The sequence below is a fragment of the Podarcis tiliguerta genome (assembly GCF_965153285.1).
Source record: "Podarcis tiliguerta genome assembly, chromosome: 13".
NCBI classification, from domain to species: Eukaryota; Metazoa; Chordata; class Lepidosauria; order Squamata; family Lacertidae; genus Podarcis; species Podarcis tiliguerta.
Genome location: NC_139546.1, coordinates 304,725 through 331,993, shown reverse-complemented (window position 1 = coordinate 331,993; position 27,269 = coordinate 304,725). Strand labels below are relative to the sequence as shown.

Genomic DNA, 27,269 nt, shown 5'->3' with positions numbered 1-27,269 from the left:
GCAAAGACAAACTCTGGTTACAAGCTCGTTTCTAACTGTATTGTTTATTCATTCATTTATTTTTTAAAGCTCTCTAGAGCTCATGAATAGCTCTGTTACAACATTTAAGACAGTTGCCTTTGAATGTTTGAGAGGGTAATTGGCATTTGTGTCAGAAACTGGTAGAAGTCCTTTCATCTCTCTTTTCTGTCTGGGAGTGGGGGGAAACACATTTGTGGGGCTACTTTTGAAAGCATGTAACATTTTCAAATGCAATAGTGGAGGATCATGTGTCCTGTGAGTAATTATACTGCAATAGGCTTAATTCAGACAGCAGAACCAAGCTGTGGTTTGTAACTGGTAAGCCAGAAAAGGAAACATTTGTTTTGAAGTTGGTTTGGAAACTGTGGCTTGTGCTAACTACAACTTGGGGTGAAATGACAGGCAGCATTTGCGACCAAGCCTCTTCTTTCAGAGGCCACTAAAGAACCCAGAGTAGGCAGGTAGCAGCAGCAGCAGCAGCAGCAGCAGCAAAGGAGAGACTTGAAGCCTCAGTTTGTTTGATGGTCTGCACCCCACACTCTATTGCGCTTAGTTCATGTGAAGGCTTGGCAATGAGTTTAGGCCTTGAAGCTCCTTGGGTGACTTTGAGCCTAACCTCAGCCTAACCTACCTTACTGGGTTGTTGTGAGGATAAAGTGGAGAGGAAAAGAACTATGTATGCCAACTTTGAGCTTCTTGGAGAAAAGATGGGATATAAATGAAATGAATGAATGATAATGCCTCAGCCATTCTGAATTTTTCCCCAATGTGCATTTCTGAGAAGAGGTCATCAAGAGGTGGCTCGTTTCCTTTCAAAGATAACCAGAAGTATTTTGTTTTTGCTGATTTTCTTTTTCAAGACAGGGCTGCTTACAAAATGCTACAACATTGCAAACATTAACTAATACAGCAAATGAAACCACAGCATAATTGCTAATGGCAGTATTTTTATTTACTGTATTTATTGAATTTATGTCCCTCCTTTCCTTCCTAAGGAGCCCAGGGCAGCAAACAAAGCAGAAAATAAAATAAAATCTGAAACAGATGAAAACAATTCAAAAAACAATTACGATTAAAAACATCAGTTATAGTTAAAAACATTCAAAAGCAGTTGGAGTGGAAAAGATTGAAAGCATTCTTCCATCCAATGATCTTAAGGTTACCTGGAACAGTATTCTTCAGCCACCAAGGATGTCTTGGGGAGAAGAAAAGGCTAAGGAGTAAAACCCTACACAAATCCAGAGTGGAATCCCTAAGACAGTTGGGTGGTGCCTTGTACACCTCCTTCAGACAACTCCTGCATCCCAGCTGGTGCTAAACACCTGTCTCTGGTTTCCTTTAGACCACACCAGCAAGGCCGAGAGGGGGGTTTTGTTGTCTGGTCAACCCAAGACCTCCATCCACACTGCTGAGGTTGGTGCCCCAGGGAGGTCACTTTAGTGCTGCTAATGCAGCAGTTTGACTTCACCCCGAGAAGCACACTCCATTGTCTTTTGAGACAGACAGATGCCAACAGCAAGTGCCTCAGCAAATGGGAATGTTTTCAAATTCCTCCTGGAAGTTAATCGTGATAGAGCCAGGCATACCTCATAAGAAAGCAAATCGTTCCCATAAATGTTTTTTGAAATGAGCACACAAAAATTCTCTTAACCCTTTCTAAAGACTGGGCAAGCTAAGCAGGAGCAGACGCTGCTGGAGAGCTCAGTGTCCTAAGAGGACATTCTCCTGAGTGTGTGGTCTTGGTTTGGGGCTGAATATTGACTTAGGAGTTTGTGTGCGTGAAGAGAGAATTTTATGAACTGGAGCTTTCTGTTGCACAACTCTGAGCAAAATGTCGGCACCTTCTTTCTAGAGCACTAGGCAGAAGAATGTTTCGGTGAGTGTATGTATCTTTTTTGCTCTTGTTTTAAAAGAAATGTGGTTGCAGTGGGTGGACAGGCCTGAACAGTATTCTAATAAAATAACTTTTGATAGGAAGTAGACTTTTTCACCAAGTCACTGTAGTCTTTTTGCAAAATGTCCTCATAATTTAACCACAGGAGGGCGCTATTACACTGTAGTCACCTCGACCCAGAATTTGCAAGAATTTGCCAATTCTTTAGTTTTGTAGTGGTACGCACTTGGGTTGATGGAAACCTCTGGATTTCACTAGCTCTGCCTGCCAACCTTAAAACTTTCTCCTTGGTCTTGCTAGTTTGAACCATCCCAATTTAGATGTGGCCATTGACACATGCTTTTTTAATCTCCTGTTTGGATTACTGTAACACACTCTATGCGGGGCTGCCCTTGAAAAAATGTAAGCAACCCCACATACCTGGCTGCCGCCAGATTGTTGATTAGGGCTGGTTATAGGTAGCAGGTGACTCCCTTGCTAGAACAGCCCCACAGGCTGCCAGTCTGTTTCCTGGCACAAGTCAAACTGTGCTGGCTATCACCTACAGGGCTTAGGTCCAAGCTATCTGAATGGCAGTATTCCTCCGTATGAACCTGCCTGGGCTCTGAGATCTTTGGGAGGGGCCCTTCTCTTGGTCCTGCCCCCCTCACAGGCCCACTTTGTGGGGACGCGGGAGAGGGCCTTCTCGGTGATGGCTGCTTCCGGACGGTTGTGGAACTCACTCCCTGGAGATGCTAGACAGGCTTCCTCCCTTCTGTCATTCCACCAGCAGATGAAGACTTTCTTGTTCCAACAAGACTGGCTGCTTTTAATGAAAGGGTTGGTGCCATGCTGGTTTTATTGTAATTATTGGTGTGTTTTAAACAGATTTTCTATATGTATATAGTTTTAATTCTACCAGTGTTTAATTATATTTTAATGATTGATTTTTTTCTTTGTTTGTAGTGGTTCTTATTTTTATCTGTAAGCCATCTTGAGTCCTGTCAGAGGAAAAGGTGGGATAATAATAACAACAACAACAATATATCAAAATAAACTGGCATATTTTATAACTTGTGCCCCCCCAACTTGTGTTCCCCAGCAACCTGCCCTTCTGATCTGAGGTCCTCACGATTCCTTCACCAATTCCCATGCCACCTCCCTGTTCATAGAAGGCCACTGTCTTCCCATTCCCCATTCTGCTTGTATAATCCCACTGAGCTTGTGAGGACTGCAGAGCTACAAATAAAAGAGCTGTGCTGGATCAGACTAAATGCCCAGCTAGTTTAGTCTTCCCCAACCTTGTGCCCTCCAGATGTTTTGGACCTCAATCTCCATCAGCCACAGCTCTCCATGGCCATTGATGAAGGCTGCTCTATAACAGGTAAAGGTAAAGGGACCCCTGACCATTAGGTCCAGTCGCGGATGACTCTAGGGTTGCGGCGCTCATCTCGCTTTATTGGCCGAGGGAGCCGGTGTACAGCTTCCAGGTCATGTGGCCAGCATGACTAAGCCACTTCTGGCGAACCAGAGCAACGCACGGAAATGCCGTTTACCTTCCTGCCAAAGCGGTACCTGTTTATCTACTTGCAGTTTGACATACTTTCGAACTGCTAGGTTGGCAAGAGCAGGGACCTAGCAACGGGAGCTCACCCCGTCGCGGGGATTCGAACCGCCGACCTTCTGATCGGCAAGTCCTAGGCTCTGCGGTTTAGACCACAGCGTCACCCGTGCCCCTGTTATATTATATATCCCCTTAAAATCCTTTTCATCAAATTCATCTTTTTGTCCATCCTTGTATAATGCCAACAAAGTGCTTTGAACAGTCAGAATATTATCTATATAAAGGCTGTTGTAAGGGACCCTGCTCTTAGCTAAAATGGGAGCTGTTTAGCCATCCTTGATGGCAAAGTGTTACTGCACAGTAGCTGGGAGAAAGCATGAAATGCTGCCTGCTGGGTGCGGTTGTCTCCACAGACGTCCTTGACTTCAGCCAGGTGGTGGCCTCATATGCCAGCAGTTAGGAAGATTGATACTGTGGGGCAGAGGGCAGGATGATTGTTGCAGGATGGTCCATGTCAGGCAGAGGCAAACTCGGCCCTCCAGATGTTTTGGGACTACAGTTCCCATCATACCTGACCACTGGTCCTGTTAGCTAGGGGTGATGAGAGTTGTAGTCCCAAAACATCTGGAGGGCCGAGTTTGCCTATGCCTGGTCCATGTGTTGATTTTGAAGGGAATTGGGAGCTTGTCTAGGAATGGAGAAGGATTTGGTGTTACTTTATGCATGGGGGGTGTTTCTGTTCTGCCTCGGCCCCACTAACTTCCCTTTTTTGTGCCTATATTCTACCCCAGACTCTGTATGGTCCCAGGATTCAGTAGCTGATTATGTAAATTGTCGATTCCCACACTGCTCTCTCTTTTTTTTTTTTTTTAAAGTCATTTTTACCTTTAACAATTATCATCACAAATCAATCATTATCTTGTACACATAGGATTCTCTGAATCTCTGGACTTCCCTTCGCCCCTCCTTGGTTTCCATACTGTATCATATAATGTTCTCCATATTTTCTTAACACTCAATTCTTACCATAGTTCTCACTACATTGCAAGTGTTTTTTTAGAATCCAGCCAATGTTTTAATTGTTTACAGTGTTCTTTTAAGTAACTTAAATTCCCCCCCATTCTTTATTAAATTTGTTATCTTCAGGTCATTTTGCCCTCCAGGTCATTTTCGCCATTTCAACGTAGTCCATTATCTTTGTTAGCCATTCTTCTCTTGCAGGTACCTTGTCTTCCTTCCATCCTTGGGCAAAGAACAACCACACAGCTGTCATAGCCTACATAAACAGTCTTTTCTGCTCCTTTGGTATTTCTGGACCTAAAATTCCTAATAAAAAGGCTTCTGGTTTTTTTACAAAAGTAATTTTAAACATTTTTTTCAACTCATAAATCATTTTCCAATATGATTTTGTCATCTTGCACATCCACATGTGCCTTCTTTCTCTTTACACTTCCAACATGTGTTTGTTGGTTTGGTTCTATATATTTTTGCTAATTTAGTAGGAGTTAGGTACCAACAATACATAATTTTCATATAATTTTCCTTCAGCGTACAGCATGCTGTAAATTTTAATTCTTCCCTCCATAGCTTTTCCCATGATGCAAGTTGTATATTATGTCCAATATCCCTTGTTCATTGTATCATTACTAATTTAACTTCTTCATCTTTAGTATACCATTCTAACAACAGTTAATACATTTTTGAAAGTAATTTCACATTATTCTCTAATAAATCTTTTTCAAACCTCAAAATTTCTTTACTAAAACCATTTTTTAATCCTTTATAAATACAGCATTTAATAGGTGATATTGCAACCAATCAGTTACTAAATGCCATATATCCTCAATTTTTTCCACTTTCAATTGGTCTTCTACTTCTGATAACAGCTCTTTATAAGTTGCCCACTCACCTTTTGCATTAAATTTTCAAAGATATTGCTTCCAAGATGTTTTCTGTTCCACTAAATTTTTATATTTCTCCCACACAGAATAAATTTTCTCACAAAGTGGTTTAGGAAACCTTTATGCACTTTTGTCTTTTCATACCATAGATATGCATGCTAACCAAATCTATTATCAAGACCTTCCAAGTCTAAAATATCCACATTCTTTAGAACAATCCACTCCCAAAGCCAGCAAAGACGGGACACCTCATAGTATAATCTCAAGTCTGGCATGGGAAAGCCACCTCTTTCCTTAGTATCCGTTAACAATTTATAATTTATCATTGGTTTCTTCCTCTGCCTGATAAATTTGGAGATAGCTTTCTGCCATTGTTTAAATTATCCTACTCCACTGATTACTGGAATTGTCAGGAATAGAAATAACATTCTTAGCAATACATTGATTTTTATTACTGATATCCTTCCCCACAAACTTCATCCTCCCCCATACCTCCAAATTTCTCTTTATTTCTTTCCAAGTGGTTATATAGTTGTCTTTAAAAATGTTTATATTCCTTGCTTTTTTCTATTAAAACAGTTCTGTTTTTTGTTGTAGGTCCTTTTTGTGTTTTTCTATCATATTTTTAACCAACATTTTTGCTTCCTTTTTATTTAACTTGAAACCTGCTACTTGGCCAAACTCCAGAATTCTGTCCAAGACCCTTGGTATACTTATCATCAGGTCTTCTACTGTTATCACAATGTCATCTGCGAATGCTTTCAGTTTATATGCTTTACACCCAACTGTAATACCTTTTATTCCATCATCTGATCTTATACATCTTGCCAGGGTTTCTAAAATTAATATAAACAATAATGGGGACAGGGGGCATCCCTGTCTTGTCCCTTTAGCTATTTTACATTTTTCTCTTATCACGTTATTCACTATTAGCAAAGCCTATTGCTCTGAGTAAATTGCTTCTATTCCCCTCTAGAATGACTCTCCAAAGTTCATCATCTCTATTGTTTTTTTCCATAAACATCCATGACACATTGTCAAAGGCCTTCTCTGCATCTATAAACATTAATGTGCATCATTTACATATATTACTGTGGATGCTCAGGTTGCGAATGTGATCTGCGGGTTGTGATTTGGCACTTATGTTGGAATCCAGTTGGACTTTCCTTCAGAATTATTATATTAAGTTCATCTGTTTGAAGTCTCTTTTGATAATTCATCTGTAGTATTCCATCTTTTGCCATACATTAGTTGAAGGTCAGCTGGCAGTCCCCTGGCAATATCTTTGCCTTTGCAAAGCTTAATTTTATCCTGAAGGCTTTGTTGATCGGTTGGACTACTTCTTGTATCTCCATCCAGATGACTAATTCCTGTATTATTTTTTTCCTCTTATGTTTTCCTCAGTCTCCTCCGGTATCCCACGAAAACACAAAGTTAAATCTTTATGTTGCATTTACAGAACTGCAATCGAGTCCCAGGCGGCCTCCTGCATCTTCATCAGCTCGGCTGATTCTTCCCTCATTTTATCATGTTCCCTTTTCAATTTCCCCCCTTCTGTTTGTGTTTTTTCTGTTGTTTCCTCAAGGCCTTTTGTATTCCCCCCCCCCATCCCCTGCACTGATTTTTCCCCAATCCTGTCATTTTGGTTGAAAATTCTTTGGTTGAAAACTCACTTTTTTGGGGGGGTGCACAACGTCCTTGTACTTTCCCCGAGCCCCCCTAACCGATTGAGCCTTTCTCCCGAGATCAAGGCTCGTGTTCTGCCACCATTTGCGGGAACCCGGAAGTCTCCCACTCTGCACTCTCAGGTTGTTTGAATTACACCATGGCAAGTCATGGGATGTGGGTGCTCATACTTTGCCTCTCCTTACAGTGGGACAAGGAATTCTTAGTGACTGAAGTAAGGTGGGGTGAACCTCCCACATCCTTGCTGGGCCTCTTCTTTGAGTTTGTTGGCAGTTATATCAGATGGATTTATATAGTGAACTTACATCCTGCCACTCAGTAAACATTCTTCACAAGATAGAAAACACAAGTGTATGCTTGGTTGAACATCAGTTTAGAAATACATAATTTAAAACAACCATTGAGACAGTTTTAGTTTTACTTAATGCAAAGGGGGTGAGTTTCTGTTCTGCTCAATCTCTGTGAACTTATCACCTGGACCCTGCACTATAGAATTAAAATAAAAGCTGCATCCCACAGTTCAGCAACATGCTCACCTGAGTGTGTGTCTGGCAGTACTTGTACACCCAACAACGTGAAAAGGAAAGATCTAGTAGTAGGGCACCAGGAAGCTTGTCTACTGCGGCGCAGATACTTCCATTGGATCTGACTTGCTTGTTTCTAATGTTAGCAGCCTCTTCCTGCAACAAAAAGGAAATGTGCCCTTTTGCCTCAGCATTATCCAGTTCCCAGCTGAGGTGTGTATGTGTCTTGCTTCACTCTTTCCCTGCCTACCAGGGAGGTAAGGAAGCTGTTTCACTGGCATTGCTGCTCAGTTTTGGTCTGAAGGAGAGGAAGCCCTGTCCTGGTGTTCCCGAGTAGAGAGCTGGCCTCAGCTGGTGTCCTCCTCTGCACTGGCTTTTTGTGGCCCATGTGGGTTTCTGTTGCATGTGGGATACACACACACACACACACACACACACACACGCACGCACACTTTTTATTAACTTATTATTACAGCACACACACACACCACTTAGAAAACAAACTACAAAAGAAAACACAAAATAAATGATAAACATATATCCATAAATCTGCAAGTATCTGCACATGGACTTTTGTTATCTAATCCTTAGTTGTTATTCTATTCTAACAGACTTCCTTCTCAGTGCGGGTCTGATTTTAAACTTGATAAACTGTTTCTTTTTCATTTCGTCTTTTCTACCATTCTCCATATGTTGTATTTGTAAACCATATTTTGTTTTGCAAAAATTATTCGAAGCAAGTCCAGGTTTTAATTTGAGGGCACTGTTTTTTAAAATAATCTCTGTACTTTCCCCACTCTTTTTGAAATTGCATCCGTCATTTTTGCCAACTCAAGGCAATCAAATAATCTCTCTTGCCACTCTTTTGTTGTTGTTACTGTTTCACGTTTCCAGTTTTTTGCAATTAACATTCTTGCTGTGGGTGTTCACTTATTTTCATTTGCCATGCCTGAATCTGCTATGCCCAATAGAAATGCTTCTGTTTCTTTTTTTACAAAAGTTTGTTTAAATATTTTTTTCAACTCCTCATATACCGTGTCCCAGAAGCTCTTAATTTTGTTACAGGTCCACCACGTATGAAGTAACGACCCCTCTGATTGATTACATCTCCAGCACATTTTAGATTTTGTTTTATACATTTTGGATATTTTGGTAGGTCTTATTTGTTGTTGTTGTTTAGTCATTTAGTCGTGTCCGACTCTTCGTGACCCCATGGACCGGAGCACGCCAGGCACTTCTGTCTTCCACTGCCTCCCGCAGTTTAGTCAAACTCATGCTGGTAGCTTCGAGAACACTATCCAACCATCTCGTCCTCTGTCTTCCTCTTCTCCTTGTGCCCTCCATCTTTCCCAACATCAGGGTCTTTTCCGGTGAGTCTTCTCTTCTCATGAGGTGGCCAAAGTATTGGAGTCTCAGCTTCAGGATCTGTCCTTCCAGTGAACACTCAGGGCTCATTTCCTTCAGAATGGATAGGTTTGATCTTCGTGCAGTCCATGGGACTCTCAAGATCTCCTCCAGCACCAGGTAGGTGTCATATACCACCTATAAAACATCTTGAGAAAGTTTTCCTTTATCAAGTCGCAAGCCGTGAATCTCCGGTCCTTATTCCATAATTTGTCCCAGGCCAATAATTGAATATTTTTGCCTAGGTCCATTGCCCAGTTAATCATTATTTCCTTTACTTGCTCATCTTTAGCCTCCCATTCTAAAATAATTCAATACATTCTAGAAATTACTTTTTTCTTGTTTTGTATTAATTCGTTGTCTTGTGTTGACTCTTCTTTTGCAAAACCTTTTTTTATTATCTAAACCTTTTTTTATTATTCTAAACACCTCATTCAACTGATGGTATTGAATCCATCCTGTCAAGTGATATTTTATTTCCTCATATTTTTTCAGTTTCAGTTTATTACCTTCTTCATCTAAGAGATCCTTATATGTGGCCCATTGCGTTTCTATGCTCTTCCTTTTGCCTGCTGTAGCCTCCAGAGGGGAGTGCCACCAAGGGGTTTAGGGTTCTAGTAATTCTTTGTGCTTCACCCATACTCTATATAAAGGCTTTCTTATGATATGACTGAGGAATCCTTTTCATATCCTAAGTATGCATGCCACCCATAGGGATTGTCAAACCCTTCTAAGTCCAATAAATCTACATTCTGTTTTATATATAATTATGGTATTATTCCCCCCCCAAAAAACTGGTGTTATGAGTCATCATTGCCAAAACAAGATGACACCTGATTGGCTCTCTAAACACTCCTTTTTCTGGTTATTTGGCTATAACTCTTGATAGAATACAGATAATTGAACAAACCTTGTTGCATTACATTCTTCATTTAATTATCTTTCCAATGATATATAATTTTATGGTATTGCTCCAAAAGAAAGTGGTGTTATGAGCCATGAATCCTTGGAAATACACTTTCTCCAAAAGGTTTCCACAATTTTGGCCACTAGTGTAGTTTGTTTTTAACACACCCATTTGGTGTGAGGGTTCATAAAATAGAACTAGCAGACCTCTCCTGGCCAGCATGTTTTCAGTTTTCCTTGGAAATGAGCTCTGATCAAGGTGGCCTTTTGGGAAAACTGAAATTTTCTGTGTGTGTGTGTGTGTGCCTACACACACCATATTTTTGCTACATAAGATGCACCTGACCATAAGAGGCACCTAGTTTTTAGAGGAGGAAAACAAGAAAAAAAAAATATTCTGAACGAAACAGTGAATGTATGATTTTTGTGGTTCATGCTGTGGCCACAGACATGTGATTTCATGGTGAGTTTGGGGTAGCCCAATGCAAAACCCCTGAGGATCCATGTGGATCCATGCTTTGTAACCACATTTTTGTGCCATTGTGGCCCCACACAACAGTGGGTGCGTGATTATTATTTTTTTGTGGCGGCTGTAGCCATGGACATGCTATGAGATCTGATGGTGAATTTGGGAAGACCCAAAGCAAAATCCTGAGGATCCATGGCCTTTTACCTCCCCCCTCCTAGGCAGCCTCTGCTAGCGTCCCTTATCTCTCTCCCGATCCCACCAATCAGCTGCTTCCTTTCAACACTCCCTTCCCTCTTGTTTGCCTTAGTGTCTTTTTCTTAGCTGTAGCAGTTTTTTGCTCCTCCTTTTCTTCTAATTTCTCTCCTCATTGATTTAGTCTTCCTTGTCTCCTCTCCTTGCAAGTTTGCTGTCTTTACCTCCCCCCTCCCAGGCAGCCTCCTTTCTTGCTAGCGTCCCTTATCTTGCTTGCGGTCGCTTGCGATCAGCGGCTTTGTTTCAACACCCACTTCCCTCTTTCAAAAAAAAAAAAAAAAGCATGATCTGCTTTTTGCCCCTGGGCAATTCGGCTCCAGGGACCACACATTCGCTCCATAAAACACACAGACATTTCCCCTTACTTTTTAGGAAGAAAAAGGTGCGTCTTGTGGAGTGAAAAATACGGTATATTAATTTCTTGCATGTTTAGGGCTATATCCATTGCTAGTCATGCTCAGAGGAGACCCACTGAAATTAATGGACATGATTAATGTAATTTTAGTAGACCTCTGAGTAGAACTTAGTTGGATACGTTCTTCATAAGTAGAAGGAAGCCACTGTAATGAACAGCCATGTGCAAATGATGATACCTTGTACAATGTTTTTTAAATGGTGGCCAGCTGAAGCACATGTTGGAATAATGGAATACAGGCACATTGTCCAGGTGCTCTCTCCTTCTTTGCCCCCCAAATGCACATACACACAGTTGATGGTTCCCAGTGCTCATCTCACAAAATGGCTCTTGCCACTCAGCTGTCATGGTGGCTGGGGGAAAGAGCCTGGCTTCTGGATGAGCTCCTGATTGACTCAGGGCTCTTCCCTCGCAGGGCGTGCATTCTTAATGCTATTCAGGCAGCTTCCCTAGTGCTGCTGTGCACCTCCTTGAGGTTCTCCACACCATCCCTTCACCTTGAACGCATCTGCACACATAATGTTCCACGCCAGTGTGGGATTGCCAGCTGGTGGGAGGAACAACCAAACTGCAGTTGGGAATGTCTTCCTAAAATGGTATTTATGCTGTTGGTTTAAATATTAACTGAGGCAGTTTCTAGCTCAGTTTGCTGAAGAGATTTCAGGCCAGCTCCTGTGCAGAGTCCTTTAACCCTGCTGATGACCTCGCCAGCTTTTTCTGTTCTGCTTCCTGGCCTCTTCTGAGTAAGTTCAGCTAGCAAACGGCTTCAGTCAATGGTTTCAGAGCAGACTGCTACTGAGATGGGAAAATGGATCTCTGGCTTTTATTGCTTCAGCCCAGCTGCTTGAGCTGATGAGGGTTTTTTCGCTTTTGTTCCTTTAGAAGGGTGGCTAACTGGGAGATATGCTGGAGGTTTACAAAATGAAGCACAGGGTGGAGAAAGTGGGCAGAAAACCTTTGCTCCCCCTTGTATATTACTGGAACTCGGGAGGGGGCAGGGTGTCACTCAGTGAAACTGATTGACAGTGGATTCAGGACAGGCAAAATAAGTGACTTCTTCACAGTATTTGCTGCCACTAAGTATGGCAATGGCCATACTTTAAAAGGAGGATTAGAGGATTCTGAGGACCTAAGTCTGTTGGTGGATATTACACAGGAGTATAACTGAATGGAACCTCCAGGGCCAGATGAAGTATTCTTTGGAATGCCAGTTGTGTGAAGATGGGGCAAACTGAAGGAGGCAGGCTGCTTTGATGTTTTATGCCTCCTTGGGAAAGGCTGCAGGGATGGAGGGTGCCTTGTAAGTAGAGTAAGTCTCGATTTTCACAGTGGAACTGTTGTTTCCAGTTCAGGTCATTTATTTCAGTAATCTGATTTCAGATCCCTGAATCAACTTTTAATAATGGTTTTTCACTCTGCCTTTGGGGCAGTGCTGTAAACAGCAAAATATAGGAGGCACACTGTGACTCTTGTTGACATAGAAGGAGATGAGAACTTCCAAACACCTGTTCTCTTGGGATGATGATCAGTGCAAACCCCTGACTATTTTTAAACTGTCTCTGACAAAGCCAGCTGGCTCGAATGAAGTAATATTTCTAATGAACATTCACCATGATGGCTGTGGAATGCATGGTCGCTGCAGTCTTACAAGGGAAAGCCCAAGAAGGGGCTACAAAATGCCCTGAAACCTGGAGTCATACAGCCAAATAAAGGGGTGTGATAAAGGCGCACCTCAGCGGCTGTCTTGGATTTTGCCAAGACTTCCATCCCAAATTGAGCTGGAGATGGAGCATGTCCTAGCATACATTCCAACACAAACACAACAGTTTTCGGAAATGAAAAGGAGGGGAAAGGTGCTCCTTATGCATTCCTAATTATCTCTAGAGGGGTAGCCCTGCTAGTCTGTTGCAACAAAAGTAACAGTGTCTTATTGAACTTCAAGGACCAATAAGTTTATTATGGGATGGACCAGAGTCCACTTCATCATATGCATGAGGTCTTTCCCTACCTTAGTGCGTCAGGAGTGGGGATAGGGCAGGCATACACACAAATGTACAGACACACATGCACCTCTGGTTGGAAGGGGAGAGGAAGTGTACTGTAAGTTGTGTGGTCAGAGGGAAGTGTATACCAACCAACAGGATTATAGCTTAAATGCATGTAAAATGGTTACACTGACCATTCACATAGCAGTGGGGGTGAGGATACAAACATCCTGGAATGGGTCAGCTGATTTGACACCCGTAGTATCTTGATTCACATAACAGAATGTTACCTCTTTGCCCCTACTAGAACACCTATGTCGCCCATCTATGTGAGGGTAGTTGGTCACCCATTGCTTCAACATTTCCTTTTTTGGGTGCCTCGTCAATGTCCTTCATGTCAAGATTTTTGAGCATTTTTATCAAGGGGACAATGGCACATCTCCAGTACTAAATTACTCTTGGGGCCTGGCATTGTCACCCACAACAATTATGTGGAAGAGTCTGCCTGGTTTTGGATTTCTAGCCAGGTGGATTTGGTACCCTCTTTGGCGTACAAAGTAATATGATTTTTGTGTGTGTGGAGAGGGGCTATTGTGTGGATGTTTTTATTTTTTATTAATGTATTTAGTGATTTTATATATTGGTTTTATTCTGTGAACTGCCCTGAGACCCCTGGGTATGGTGTGGTATATAAATTCAATCAGTCAGTCAGTCAATAAATAAATAAATAGAATCATAGAATCATAGAATCAAAGAGTTGGAATAGACCACAAGGGCCATCGAGTCCAACCCCCTGCCAAGCAGGAAACACCATCAGAGCACTCCTGACATATGGCCCTCCTCTGGACACGTTCCAGTTTGTCAGTATCCTTCTTGAACTGTGGTGCCCAGAACTGGACACAGTACTCCAGGTGAGGTCTGACCAGAGCAGAATACAGTGGCACTATTACTTCCCTTGATCTAGATGCTATACTCCTATTGATGCAGCCCAGAATTGCATTGGCTTTTTTAGCTGCTGCGTCACACTGTTGGCTCATGTCAAGTTTGTGGTCAACCAAGACTCCTAGATCCTTTTCCCATGTACTGCTCTCAAGCCAGGTGTCACCCATCTTGTATGTGCCTCTCATTTTTTTTGCCCAAGTGCACTACTTTACATTTCTCCCTGTTAAAATTCATCTTGTTTGTTTTGGCCCAGTTCTCTAATCTGTCAAGGTTATTTTGAAGTGTGATCCTGTCCTCTGGGGTGTTAGCCACCCCTCCCAGTTTGGTGTCATCTGCAAATTTGATCAGGATGCCCTTGAGTCCATCATCCAAGTCGTTGATAAAGATGTTGAATAAGACCGGGCCCAAGACAGAACCCTGTGGCACCCCACTAGTCACTCTTCTCCAGGATGAAGAGGAACCATTGATGAGCACCCTTTGGGTAGGGTCAGTCAGCCAGTTACAAATCCACTGAGTGGTAGCATAGTCAAGACCGCATTTTGCCAGCTTCTTTACAAGAATATCATGGGGCACCTTGTCAAATGCCTTGCTGAAATCAAGGTAGGCTACATCCACTGTGTTCCCTTCAGTACCAGGCTTGTAATTCTGTCAAAAAACGAGATCAGGTTAGTCTGACATGACTTATTTTTCAGAAATCCATGCTGACTATTGGTGATCACAGCATTCCTTTCTAGGTGCTCACAGACTGTTTGTTTAATGATCTGCTCTAGAATCTTCCCTGGTATTGATGTCAGACTGACTGGGCGGTAATTATTTGGGTCCTCTCTTTCCCCCTTTTTGAAAATAGGGACAACATTTGCCCTCCTCCAGTCTGCCAGGACTTCGCCTGTTCTCCAGGAATTCTCTCTTTTTTTTTAAAATATAATTTTTATTCAGTTTACAAATAAGACAAATTAATACAATTCAAACAATTTATAAAACCATTCTCTCATTTTTTGACTTCCCTCAACTTGGCTGGTACTCCTTCCCTTCTCAATTTTCCACACATTTCTTAGTTCTTATCTACTTCTTAAATTAAATCTGCTTTCAATCCATAATTTTAACTTTCTTTTTTACAAAGCTTCGCTAAACGTTACAAGCGTTATTTGTTTTTCACCTAAATTATGCATATATTCTGAAATTTTTTCCCATTCTTCAATAAATCTCTGATCTCGTCGATTCCTAATTCTTCCTGTCATTCTGTCCAGTTCTGCAAAGTCCATCATTTTCATTCTCCATTCTTCCAGTGTTGGCAGTTCTTCTTGTTTCCATTTCTGGGCTATAACAATATTCTCGCTGCTGTTACTGCGTACAAAAATAATTTCCTATCTTTCTTGTTTATCTCATTTCTCACAATACCTAGCAGGAATGCTTCTGGCTTCTTAACAAATGTATATTTAAACATTTTCTTCAATTCATTATATATCGTTTCCCAATAATTTTTAATTTTCTTACATTCCCACCACAAATGATAAAATGTACCTTCTTTATCTTTACATTTCCAACATTTGTTACATCCCTTGTACATCTTAGCTAATTTCACTGGTGTTAAGTACCATCGATACATCATTTTCATCACATTTTCTTTTATAGTTGTACAAGCAGTAAATCTTAATCCTTCTCTCCACAATTTCTCCCAGTCCTCCATATATATGTTATATCCAAAGTCTTTCGCCCAGTCAATCATAACTGATTTTATCTCTTCATCTTTTGTGTGCCATTCTAACAATATGTTGTACATTTTAGCCAAAATTTTATAGTGACTGTTTATTATTTCTTTCTGGAATTTCGACTCTTTCTCCGCAAAACCATTTAACTTAAGCTCTTTTCTAAACATTTCATTAATTTGGTAATAGTGCAGCCAGTCATTCACATATCTTTTCACTTCTTCATATGGCTTCAACGTCCATTTACCGTCTATTTTCCTTATTAGTTCTCTGTATGTTACCCATTCCCCACTCATATTCGTCTTCTTCACACATAATACCTCCAATGGTGACAACCACCATGGTGTTTTTGCCTCCAACAGATTTTTATATCTTTCCCAGACTTCTATCAATGAGCCTCTTATGGTGTGGTTTCCAAACCCTCTATGTACTCGCTTTTTATCATACCATAGATACGCATGCCACCCAAATCTATTGTCAAATCCTTCCAAATCCAACAAATCAGTATTTTCCAATTTAATCCATTCCTTTAACCAGCAGAGGCAGGATGCTTCATAGTATAATTTCAGGTCCGGCAGGGCGAAGCCTCCTCTTTCTTTCGCATCAGTCAATATCTTAAACTTTATTCTCGGCTTCTTACCCTGCCATATGAACCTTGAAATTTCTCTTTGCCAATTTTTAAAAATCGCTGCCCCCCTGATTACTGGGATGGTTTGAAACAGAAATAACATCTTTGGTAGCACATTCATTTTAATTATTGCGATTCTACCCCAAAATGAAAATTTCATTCTTCCCCACACCTCTAAGTCTTTTTTAATCTTACTCCATGTTGGAATATAGTTATTTTGGTATAAATCTATACCTCTTGGGGTTAACCAAACTCCCAGGTATTTAACTTTCTTAACCACTTCTATTTCTAACTGTTGCTGCACTTCCTCAATAACTTTTAAGTCCATGTTTCTGCACATCATTTTTGTCTTTTTTTTGTTTAGGCGGAAACCCGCCAATTGTCCAAATTGCTCTATTTCCTTCCAAACTTCCCTTGTAGTGTCCGTCGAATTTTCCAGAGTTAAAACCAGGTCATCGGCAAATGCTTTAGTCTTATACTGCTTGTTTCCTAACGTTATCCCTTTTATCTGTTGGTTATTTCTTATCGCTCTTAACAAAACTTCCAGGACCGTGATGAATAACAGTGGTGAAAGCGGACATCCTTGTCTTGTACCCTTCGTTATTTTTATACTTTCTGTCACCACGTTGTTAACTATTAATTTTGCTCTTTGGTCTTTATATATTGACCCCATCCCATTCAATAGGTTTTGTCCAATGTCCATCATTTCAAAGTTTTTTAACATAAATTCCCAAGAAATATTATCGAAGGCTTTTTCCGCATCTACAAATATTAGCATTGCTTGCTTATCAATCCTGTCATTCAAATATTCCAAAACATTGATTATGTTCCTAATATTGTCTTTCATTTGCCTGCCAGGAAGAAAGCCTGCTTGGTCTTCATGTATCAACTCCATTAACAATTTTTTCATTCTATTTGCCAATATATTAGCAAATAATTTAGAATCATTATTTAAAAGCGAAATCGGCCTGTAATTCTTAACTTGGGTTAAATCTGAATCTTGTTTGGGAATTAAAGTAATATATGCCTCTTTCCAAGTTTCTGGTATCTCATTTCTCAATAATATATCATTCATTACTTGTTTCAGTGGTGAAATTATGATGTCTTTCATTTCTTTATAAAATCTTGCACTGAATCCATCCGGGCCTGGCGTTTTCCCACTTTTTAACTCTTTAATTGCTTTTTCAATTTCCTCTTGTTCAATCATCTCATTTAGTTTGCTTTTCTCTTTTGTCGGAATTTTCTGCACCCCTTTCTCGTTCTGTTCTCCAGGAATTCTCAAAGATGACTGCCAGTGGTTCTGAGATCACATCTGCCAGTTCTTTTAATACTCTTGGATGCAGTTCATCTGGCCCTGGAGACTTGAATACATCTAAACTAGCCAAGTATTCTTGTACTATCTCCTTAGTTATTCTGGGCTGTGTTTCCTCTGCTGAATCATTTGCTCCAAATTCTTCAGGTCGGGCATTGTTTTCTTTATCGGAGAAGACTGAGGCAAAGAAGGCATTGAGGAGTTCAGCCCTTTCTGTGTCCCCTGTTTGCATTTCACCATCTTCTCCTCTGAGTGACCCCACTGTTTCTTTGTTCTTCCTTTTGCTACGAACATACCCATAAAAGCCTTTTTTGTTGCTTTTAACCTCCCAGCAAGCCTGAGTTCATTCTGTGCTTTAGCTTTTCTGACTTTGTGTCTACACGTGCTGGCTATTTGTTTGAATTCCTCTTTGGTGGTTTCCCCCCTTTTCCATTTTTTGTACACATCCTTTTTTAATCCTAACTCAGTTAAAAGTTCTTTAGATAGCCACCCTGGCTTCTTTAGGCACCTTCCATGTTTCCGTCTCATTGGTATTGCCTGAAGTTGTGCTTTTACTATCTCCCTCTTAACAAACTCCCAGCCATCATGAACTCCCTTTCCTTTTAGTATTACTGTCCATGGGATCTCACCCAGCACTTCCCTAAGTTTTATGAAGTCGGCTTTCTTAAAGTCAAGAAATTGAGTCCTAGTATGCTTGGCTGCTCCTTTCTGCTGTATAGTAAACTTCAGAAGAGCATGATCACTCGCGCCTAATGATCCTTCCACTTCTACCCACTAACCAGGTCATCAGCATTGGTTAGGACCAGATCTAAAATGGCTGTTCCTCTTGTTGCTTCTCCCACTTTCTGGACAATGAAGTTGTCTGCATGACCTATTATACCGAATGCCCATAAAATGAGTGCGTTATGTGCCACACATCATGTTGTTACGTTTTGGTCATGCATCCTCTTTGCTGCCAAATTAAAATAATTTTAGGATCATTGTCCTCAAGGCCCATCAAGAAGGCGGTCCCAAGTGCTATAGCATCCCACCTGCTGAGGTTGCTGCTTCTCCTCTAAATTAGGATTGAGCTGCAAATATCTTGTTCTTTGCAGGGGGCAGTTGCTGTTTCTGTTTTCCTTCTACAGGCTCCCATTTCCTGCTGCTGGAACACCACTGTTTGCAGATGTTCCCCTTACATTATTGTGCATATTTCACTTAAGAATAAAACTGAATTTTCTGCTGCTTGCTTCTCTTTATGGCTAATAACCTCCTGTCGACACCCACCCCCAATCTGACACACACTTTCAGATTTTTGCTTAGAATGTATTGCTTACAAGGATATATTGTATGAAATGCTCAATGCGTTTAAAATGAGAGAGCTCAGGGTGTGGTGCTCTCATGAAGAAAATAATGGAATGATGACTGCTACAGAAAGGTTCATCAGCCTGATAGTTCCTGATAGTTACAGCTTTGAACAAGTGGCAGAAAGCTTCACCCCTCCTCCTCTTCTGCCTCCTCCTCCTCCTCTTTCGGGGGGGGGGGGGGAGGGACCAGATATCCTTTTGGGAATGCTGCAGGAATGGAGGTGCCTAATAGGTTGCAAATGGATAATGATCAAAGCAGGTTTGTAACTTCAGTGACATGGTTGCTCCTTTGGTGGGAGTTTTTGAAGAGCAAAAAAGAGAACACTTGCTGACTTCTGCTTTTAACTATGGATCTCTATGATGACTCATCATGAAAAAGAGGCCATGGAGTCCTGGAAAAAGAGGACACATGGCAACCCTAGTTTTGTATAGAATGAGACCATCTTGATTGATTTTGATATTTTTTTTGTACTGAGGGTGCAGAACTAAACTCTGCTACCTACAAGGTTCTCCAAAGCTGATTTAAAGCTTTGCACCCCAAGCTTTTTTGTACCCCAAGCGTTCCCCCTCAAACATTTCATTTAAGACGGTAAGAAGAGCCTTCTGGATCAGATCAACTGCCCATCTTGTCCAGCATCCTGTTCTCACAGTGCTAACCAGATGCTTGCAGGAAACCCACAAGCAGGATCTACATACAAGAGCAGCCCTCTCCCCATAGAAGCATTTCTGCTTCCAACTGTGGAGGCTAGTGACCAAAGATAGCCCCCTCCTCTGCGAACTTGTCTGATGCTCTTTCAAAGCCATCTAAGTGTGTGGCCATCACTGCCTCCTGTGGGATGGAGTTCCATGGTTCAACTATCCTCCTCTTGTGATGTTGCCCTCCTTTATGCTTCCAGAAGAGCCTACATAACCTAAGATAACATTGGAACATGAGAGGACCCTTGGAACAAGCCTTCTTGTCCTGTTAGTGCAGGATGAAGAAGTTGTGATCCTCCAGTTGCTGTTGGACTCCCCGCTCTCATCCACCCCAGCCAGCGTGGCCCATGGTCTGTCATGGATGGAGTCTCATTCTCCCTGGAGGAGCAGCTGCGCAGTTTGGAGGTGCTCCCGGATTCAGCTCTGTCACTTGACAGAGGTGCAGGTGTCCTTGGTGGCTAGGAGTGCCATTTGCTAGCTTCAGCTACTGCCATTCCTTGGTCAAAAGGGTAGTGTAACTACCCTTGTCCATGGACTGGAGACCTTATGGTCAGATTACTGCAATGTGCTCCTCTATGTGGGGCTTGTCCAGAGACTGCAGATGCAGCAGAATGCAGTGGCTCGGTTGCTGGTGGAGACTCACAACCTTCAACAAAGCACCTTATTTGTAGGACTTGCTCTAGCTGCCAACTGCTATTGGCGAAGTTCAAGATTTTGGCCCTATACAGCTCAGGGGAAGGTTTCTCGAAGGAGCATCATATCTTTCATTTAACCATTAGGTCGCTGTGGTCTGCGGGAGAGTTCCAAAGAAACATGAAACAATTGAATGCCTTTTTGTTCTGACAAGTTTTCCTAGCTGAATGAATTGATCTCGGCCATAGGTTTTTTCTTTGTATAGTTTTTAAAATTAATTTGCTGTTTTTAACTGTTTTCTTATGTTTTGTGGAACACCTTGAGACATATTTGTGAAAGGTGGTGATGTTAACAACAACAACAACAACAACAACAACAACAACAACAACAACAACAACAACAGAAGATCTGGCCAGAATGCTGCTCATGAACAGAAACCCACCTTGAACGGGACACAAACTTATTAATTCAAATAATAGGTGCTTCAAGGAGTTAGGAGGCAGTTCCTTAGGTTAATATAACAAAAAGGAGTTTCTGATTCCTACAGTAGTAACTGGAAACAATCTGGGGGTTTTATGACTTAGAAGCATCTATTAGTTTCTGATTTGAGCTGCTGCCCTTTTGGTGTGTCCAGTCGATTGACTTAACATATTAAGTAAACTTCAACTGACAGTGCAGACACTGAATAACTTGGTTTATTTCTGGAATCTTTTCATATAATTTATGTTCGGCTAACCTTGATTGACTAGCATTTTGTCTCCACAGTTATTTTTTAATGGGGATACGTTTTTTGCTTTGCTCTTTTCCATACTAAGTTTGTAGTAGCTTACAAGCTCCAGATGAAACTAGGGGAGAACATCAGATGACCAAACAAACAAACAATTGCTCCCAGTCAACAGAAGGGGGGGGGGGGTTTGCTTTGTAAAGCACTCTGGCTGACCAGTTTTAGTCCTCCGCTGGCTGTTGCTGCTGAAGGGAGGCTTTCCAAGAAGCCCAGGTGGCTTCTCTCCTGGTGTGCAGGCAAGGGTTAACAATTGCCCAGGTTCCACGTGATGAGATGCAAACTGAATCATTCCAAGGGATCTCGCTGTTCCCCTTGGTTGCCATGACAACCCGGGCTGTACTCTAATCAAGCCCAGCCCCTGCAGCGGTTATATCTCATTCATTGTTTTCCTTCCTGTTGCAGAGGAGGGGAGAGGAGGAACCGGGTGCCTCTAAGTGGGGAGGAGGCAACCGCTGGAGCCCCCTCTGCCTCAAGCTGCTCTCAGAGTCTCCCTGAGCGAGATACCCCTCCGCTTGCAGACACCCAGGTGGGCTTGGCCAGTGCTGCGGCAGCCAGCAGCATTTCTGGAGGGTGCCTTCTAGTGGCACAAAGGTGGAGAGGAGTGCTTTGAGGAAGCCTGCCTTTTCTGCTGCCTCTTCTGGAACAGCCAGCAATCGCTCCCTCTCAAGCTCTCAGTCTCTAGAACATCCCGCCCCACGGAAGCCCCTTCCTGAGCCAGAGAGCCATGCAAAAGATTTTCCGGAGGCTGTGAGTCAGGCAATCAGGGTCTCAAAGGCAGCATGCTTCACATCGTTCTCCCCATCTTGGAACTGACGGGGCTCTAGAAATTAAGGCAAGTGCTGGTCGTGGTGATGCCGGAGATTAAAACGGACCTCTGACAGGGTGGGGGCTTCTGTGGCCATCACTGGGACCTACCTTTGAAGGACTGGCTTTCTAGGGAGATGGGAAGAGCCCATCTCATGAATGGGCCAAAGGCCACCTTCGGAACTTCATTCTCTGTGCTGCTGCCTCAGAAGCTCACCAGGCCAGAGGGGGGAGGAAGAGAAGAGGAGCTGCTTTTCTAGGATTCTCAACTCGAAAATTGCCAAACTGGCCTGTGGAAAGGAGTTCCCTGAGACTGTGTGGGAATGAGAAAGAAGACCAAATGCCATTCTGCTGCCAAAGCAAGCTCTAGATTTCTGTTCTTCATGTGCTTGATATATCAGATGCATTTTTACTGGGTGAATTTGGTTCAAAGAGGCATCCACAACTGAGGAAGAAAAATACTTGATTTTTAAACAACTTAGAAATTTACCAGCCTTATTCCATCCTCCCCCAATCCCCCATGCTCCTTTTCCCCATTTTTCTTTTTGTAACTAGATTTTCAAGAGTGCTTAGTAATTTCTGGCTCCCGGGCAGCTCTGGTTTCATTTTAGGGGGAAGTAAATTTCTCGGTCTGTCCCCCAACCTCGCAAGCCCACCCGCCTTTTTGGGTGTCTTGGAGCAATGGATTACCTTGGAGACAAGCTGACGGTGGCGCAGAACCACATGACCCACTGGGTGGGCTCCGTGCGAAGGTCCTTGCAAGAGGCGCTGAATTTAGTCACAACTGCAGTTGCCCATGAACGAACAAGTGGGGTGGGGGCAAGCAGAGCCCCTTTCAAGCGCACCTCCTCCTTCAGGCACTTTGCATCCCGGAGCAGAGAGTCCTTCCGCAGGTTTTCCATGCGCAGTCAGCAAAGGCTTTCCTCTCTGAGGAAGAGGCAAGCCAGCTCGGAGCAGCCTGACCTTGTAAGCACCCTTTTAAGCTGCCGGTGGGTGATATGAACTGAGCCAGGATGGTTGCTGTTGCATTCTAGGCTGGTAACCCTGCTACAGTTTGTGTGCTTGCAAATGTATCTCTGTTTAGCTTTAAGAAGGAAAAAAGCCTCCTGCTGTTGATCATTTTAGCATTGTTGGATGTTTCTTTCAGATCTTTTAGCCTTCATTGTCCCAAAGGTACTTGGGCAACAGGGCGATTGGTCTGTGGCTCATTTCTTCTTGAAATAACTCAAAGTCCTTGGATGCAGGCATGGGGCTAAAAAAGAAAGCACTCCTAGGGACAGTTGCTTGGAGCTTGGTCCTGAATAAATGTCTTCTCCTCTGTTCTGGAATGTTGCTTCCCTAATTCTAAACTTTGAAGGGGAGCAAGGAAGGAACAGCTGGAAACACTCTGCAGATGCTCAAGGGTGCTTCCTCTTATGAGGACTTTGAACCGGAGCTTGGGAAATGGTATTTGGGGTGAAGCCTGACTCACCCTTCCTCCCATTAAGTCCCTGACTGACCTTGGGTCCAAGATCAACATGCTCCCTCGGCCACCCTTTCTGAGGGCCCTGTGGCAAAACACAAAAGAGCTGTGTTTGGCCTTTTTGTTCTCTCAGTTGATAACGTAACACCTGGGTGCCTGTCTGTGGTCGTGGGCTAAGTCCCTGCTGGGGAGCCATGTAAAAGGTTTCTTGTTCGCTCAGCTTCCCTTAAAGTCTAACCAGGTCAATGGGGGGTGTGGGGGTGTGAGTGTGAACAGGACCAGTTGCATAGTGCACACACACAAGGGCTTCCTGAAGAAATCATTGTTTGCGGCCTTGTTCAGTTCCAGCATAATGCCAGGAAAGGCTGCTGTGATTCTAAACTTAGCCAATTCAGCCTTGAGAGGGAATTTACCGCCAACGTTGAGAATATGCTGCAAGGACATTTCTTACTACTTTGAGGAAAGTGTAGATAGGAGGAAGTGTAAGTTTGCGAGTGCTCTGAATTTGCTGGGAGTATAATTTTAAAAATGGGTTCTTTGGTTTGTGTGGAATGCCAAGCTCTCTCTTGCCCATTGGCATCTCCAGGTTCTCCAATGTCCCAGGAAGGCTTCTCAGAAAGGCTCCCCAAATTTCAGACTGGGCAGGATAGGTCTTGCCTTTTCAACTCTCTGGCCGGTTCCTAGGGGGAATATTCTTCCAGCTGGCTGACTTCCCCCTGCTCCAGCTGGGCTTAGACAGGCCCAGCAGTTTCACCCTTCATGTTTCATTGCCTTGAACCCACCTTCTCCAGAAGGCCCTGTGGGATGTCCAGAAGGTTTATTCCATCCAGAAGTGAGGTGCCAGGGTCACAGCTACCACACTTGTTACCTCTAATGACACTGCTTCAGATTTTACATGTTGGTATCTACAACACAGCAGAAGGGTGGCTTCTGCAGCCTCATGCTAGAGTGTTTTGAGAGCAAAGAGTTAAACCTCCTCCATGGCCTGAGCTGTTCTTTGTTTACTCTTTGGCTGGGCCTGCCAGAGAAACTAAAAAGACATTATTGTGTAAGAGGTAGGCAAAGGCAGGTTGTTTGAATAACAAAGCTGGTTGCGGGAGGGGAATGTACCTTAAGTGGTGTTGATCAGAATTGTAGAGACACCTGGGTTGAATGACTTGTTTATGGCTGATCCAGGTTGCAGAGCAATTTGGTGCCAGAAATCTACTCCATCCGGGTGGTTGTTGGCATGGCACCAACAGTTATCAGAAGTAAATTTGATTAATTTCAGCAAATATCTGGTCATGCTGAAAAACTTCATCCAGAAGGTGAGGTCAAGCACATGGTCTCCACATTGAACCTGCCATGGTTGAGGCTTTTAATTTTCTCTGTGCCATATAATTCTTAACCTAAAGTTCCCAAGGGTTCTGCCTCTTTTCTGTAAGGATATTGTCCTGTGTCAGCCATGTTCAGAATGAACAAGAACTGCTTAAACATGTGTAGTTTTGCAACTGCACTAGTTATTGTTCCAGGGTTCTTTAGATGAGGTCGTGAAAAATTGCACTGGTGCACAGCTGATAGTTTGTAGTACAGAAATGAATGTGGTAAGGTACTTAGGAAGTTGCCCTGTACCAACCAAGACTCTTGGCACAGCTAGCCAAGACCACAAGGCAGATCCACACCATGCTTTCAAGTCACATCTAACATACATTTAAAGTGCATGACTACACCCCAAAGAATCCTGGGAGCTGAAGTTTGTTGTGAGTACTGGGCAGTGCAGCTCTGTAAAGGGAAACTACAGCTCCCAGAATTCTTTGGTGGGTGACATGTACTTTAAAATGTGTGTTGGGTGTGGTTTAAATACATGGTGGGGATCTGCCCTCAGACTGGGGCTCCCATGAAGGGGAGCAGCCTTGGTTTGTGATCTCCATGTAGCCTTGAACATGTACAAAAATGATGGCTTCTGCCAACGTGGGAGAGTCATGGCAGAACTAGTCTATACTGACTGGGGTTGGCTCTCCAGAATTTCAGGCAAAGTCTTTCTCAGCTCTCCTGGGAAGATGTCGGAGATTGAATTCCAAAAGGACAGACCAGACGCTTGATAGCTTTGGGGCACAGACTCCTGCTTCTGATGGCTGGCTGTCATATTGGTTGGCCACTCTCAACCCTGAAAAGCAGAGGCTGTAGCAGTAGAGTTTTGGGGCAGTGACTGCTTCACTTGTCAGCTGGATTTATGTCATTGTTTTCTTTTTGTCCCCCAGATCCTTTCTCCTCCTGTCTCCAGGAACTCCTGGTTCCTGACATGGTGTGACTTCCTGACTTGTTTTGGACCTGACCAGAGGCCACATTTTGACAAACAGGGAGAAAGTTTCTTTTGTAACCCCCACCCCCATGGTTGCACTGAAGGGTTTTAAAGAAACAGGCCTTTATCACAAAACGAGTATGTTTAGTCAAGAATCTGTCCCTTTGCTTCAGATGATCCTGCCTATATTTCAAGCTTGGATCTCTGATCATAATTGGACTCTGGAGCTTCCTGACCTTAAGCAGGGCTCGTGGTCCTCACTTTGTCTTGGTGCTCATTGAGGCAAGCGCCTACAGATGGCTCCTCCGGAAGGAAGTTCACGTTGAGCGTCTAATTGGGTAAACAAACCATGGGATCCTCACTTAAGGCACCAGCAGCAGCAGCGTTCTCCGAATCAGGCTTTAAGCTTCATCAAGGGGCAAGATGGATGTTGGCATTTTACCCCCTTTACTCCTGGCCAAAGACATAAATGACCTACATTTGGGAATTACTTTTGGTCTGGACTTCCATGATTTTGCAGACTTGAGTACAGGGAAGGGCTGTCAATGTCAGGCCCAGGCACTCCACTTCCTGTGTATTATTCCATGGCATACATCTTGTCTTTCTTTTGAGTCCCTGATTGGCAGCTAGGTCACTTAGTGGGCCAGGCTAGTGCAGAGCTCTTTTTACAATTATGTAAAATGAAAGCCCATAAAGCTGGTGGGAGGGTGCAGAGCACTGGTTGGTTTTTCTCTTCTGCTTTTTGGCAAATTCGCCAAAAATAAATGAAGTTTTGGAGCTATTTTAAAGGGAAATGCCAAAAACGACATTGCCGACATGGGTTGTCATATGTTTGGCAACCCTATCATGCACAGTGACAACACAAATCAACTGAATTTAATAAACAAGGGGACTAGAACCGGCACCCAAGCAGTTCATAGTTTTCCACTTGATAACCTCTTTATTAGGCTGTGGAATTTGCTTGCGGAAGAGGCTTGGCCTCTAAGAAAAAGGCTTCTTCTGTTTACTGTATTCTTCCCATCTCCAGTTTTCAGATGGTGCCTTCTTGAAACCATGTCTCACCAAGTTAAAACAAAGTTGTTGTGTTAATAGGCAATATTCCTAGATAACGTACCCTAACATAGCGCAGTCAGAGACCTCGTTTGCTCTTGAAAATGGGTGGAAATCTATCCTTGTGCCCTGTACATGTGCACCTGCTTGTCTGCCAACATTTCCATACCCCATTGCGTCCACATCATGTTACTGATTTCTGCAGTGCAGGGGGTTGGACTAGATAGCCCTTGGGGTCCCTTCCAGCCCTACAATTCTTTGATTCTATCTTCCCCTTGAAAATGGTTGCAGGAGTTGAACTGGGGCTTGGTGTTTAGAATGTAGAATTGTTTCTGAATGTGTGTATCAAGTTTCAATCTGACACGTCAGAGTTAAGTGGAATAATTGTGCTAAACCAACCTGACAAATGGGACCCAAATTGATTTGAGTTAAACCACAGGGTTCCCTTTTATCTTTAGTAATCTTTAGCGTGGAGTGCTGCTGCTCAAGGTTCCAGCCAGCCAGGTCTTTCCCAAAAATACTCCATTCCACATACAGTGCTCCTCTCCCGCTCCCCCCACTACCAGGGGCACTCAGCGTGCTCCGCCCTCATTCGGCTGCTGGTGCAGGTGGCATCACTTTGGGG

General features: G+C 42.9%; 1 protein-coding gene across 6 annotated transcripts in view; it reads left to right on the top strand.

Annotated features, from left to right (window-relative positions):
• Positions 1-27,269, top strand: part of KIAA1671 — a 78,869-nt gene that overhangs the window by 3,008 nt on the left and 48,592 nt on the right. For 5 of the 6 annotated variants that reach the window (XR_014503932.1, XM_083407328.1, XM_083407327.1 and 2 more), the window contains exon 1: positions 20,989-22,817. The exons of the other annotated variant lie outside the window; for it this stretch is intronic. Coding sequence is in view for 4 of the 5 variants with exons in the window: in XM_083407328.1 (XP_083263454.1) it covers positions 22,533-22,817 (285 nt within the window). In the remaining variant the exon portion in view is untranslated. Of the gene's footprint in view, positions 1-20,988; positions 22,818-27,269 lie in introns of those variants that run through there. 6 annotated transcript variants of the gene reach the window in all.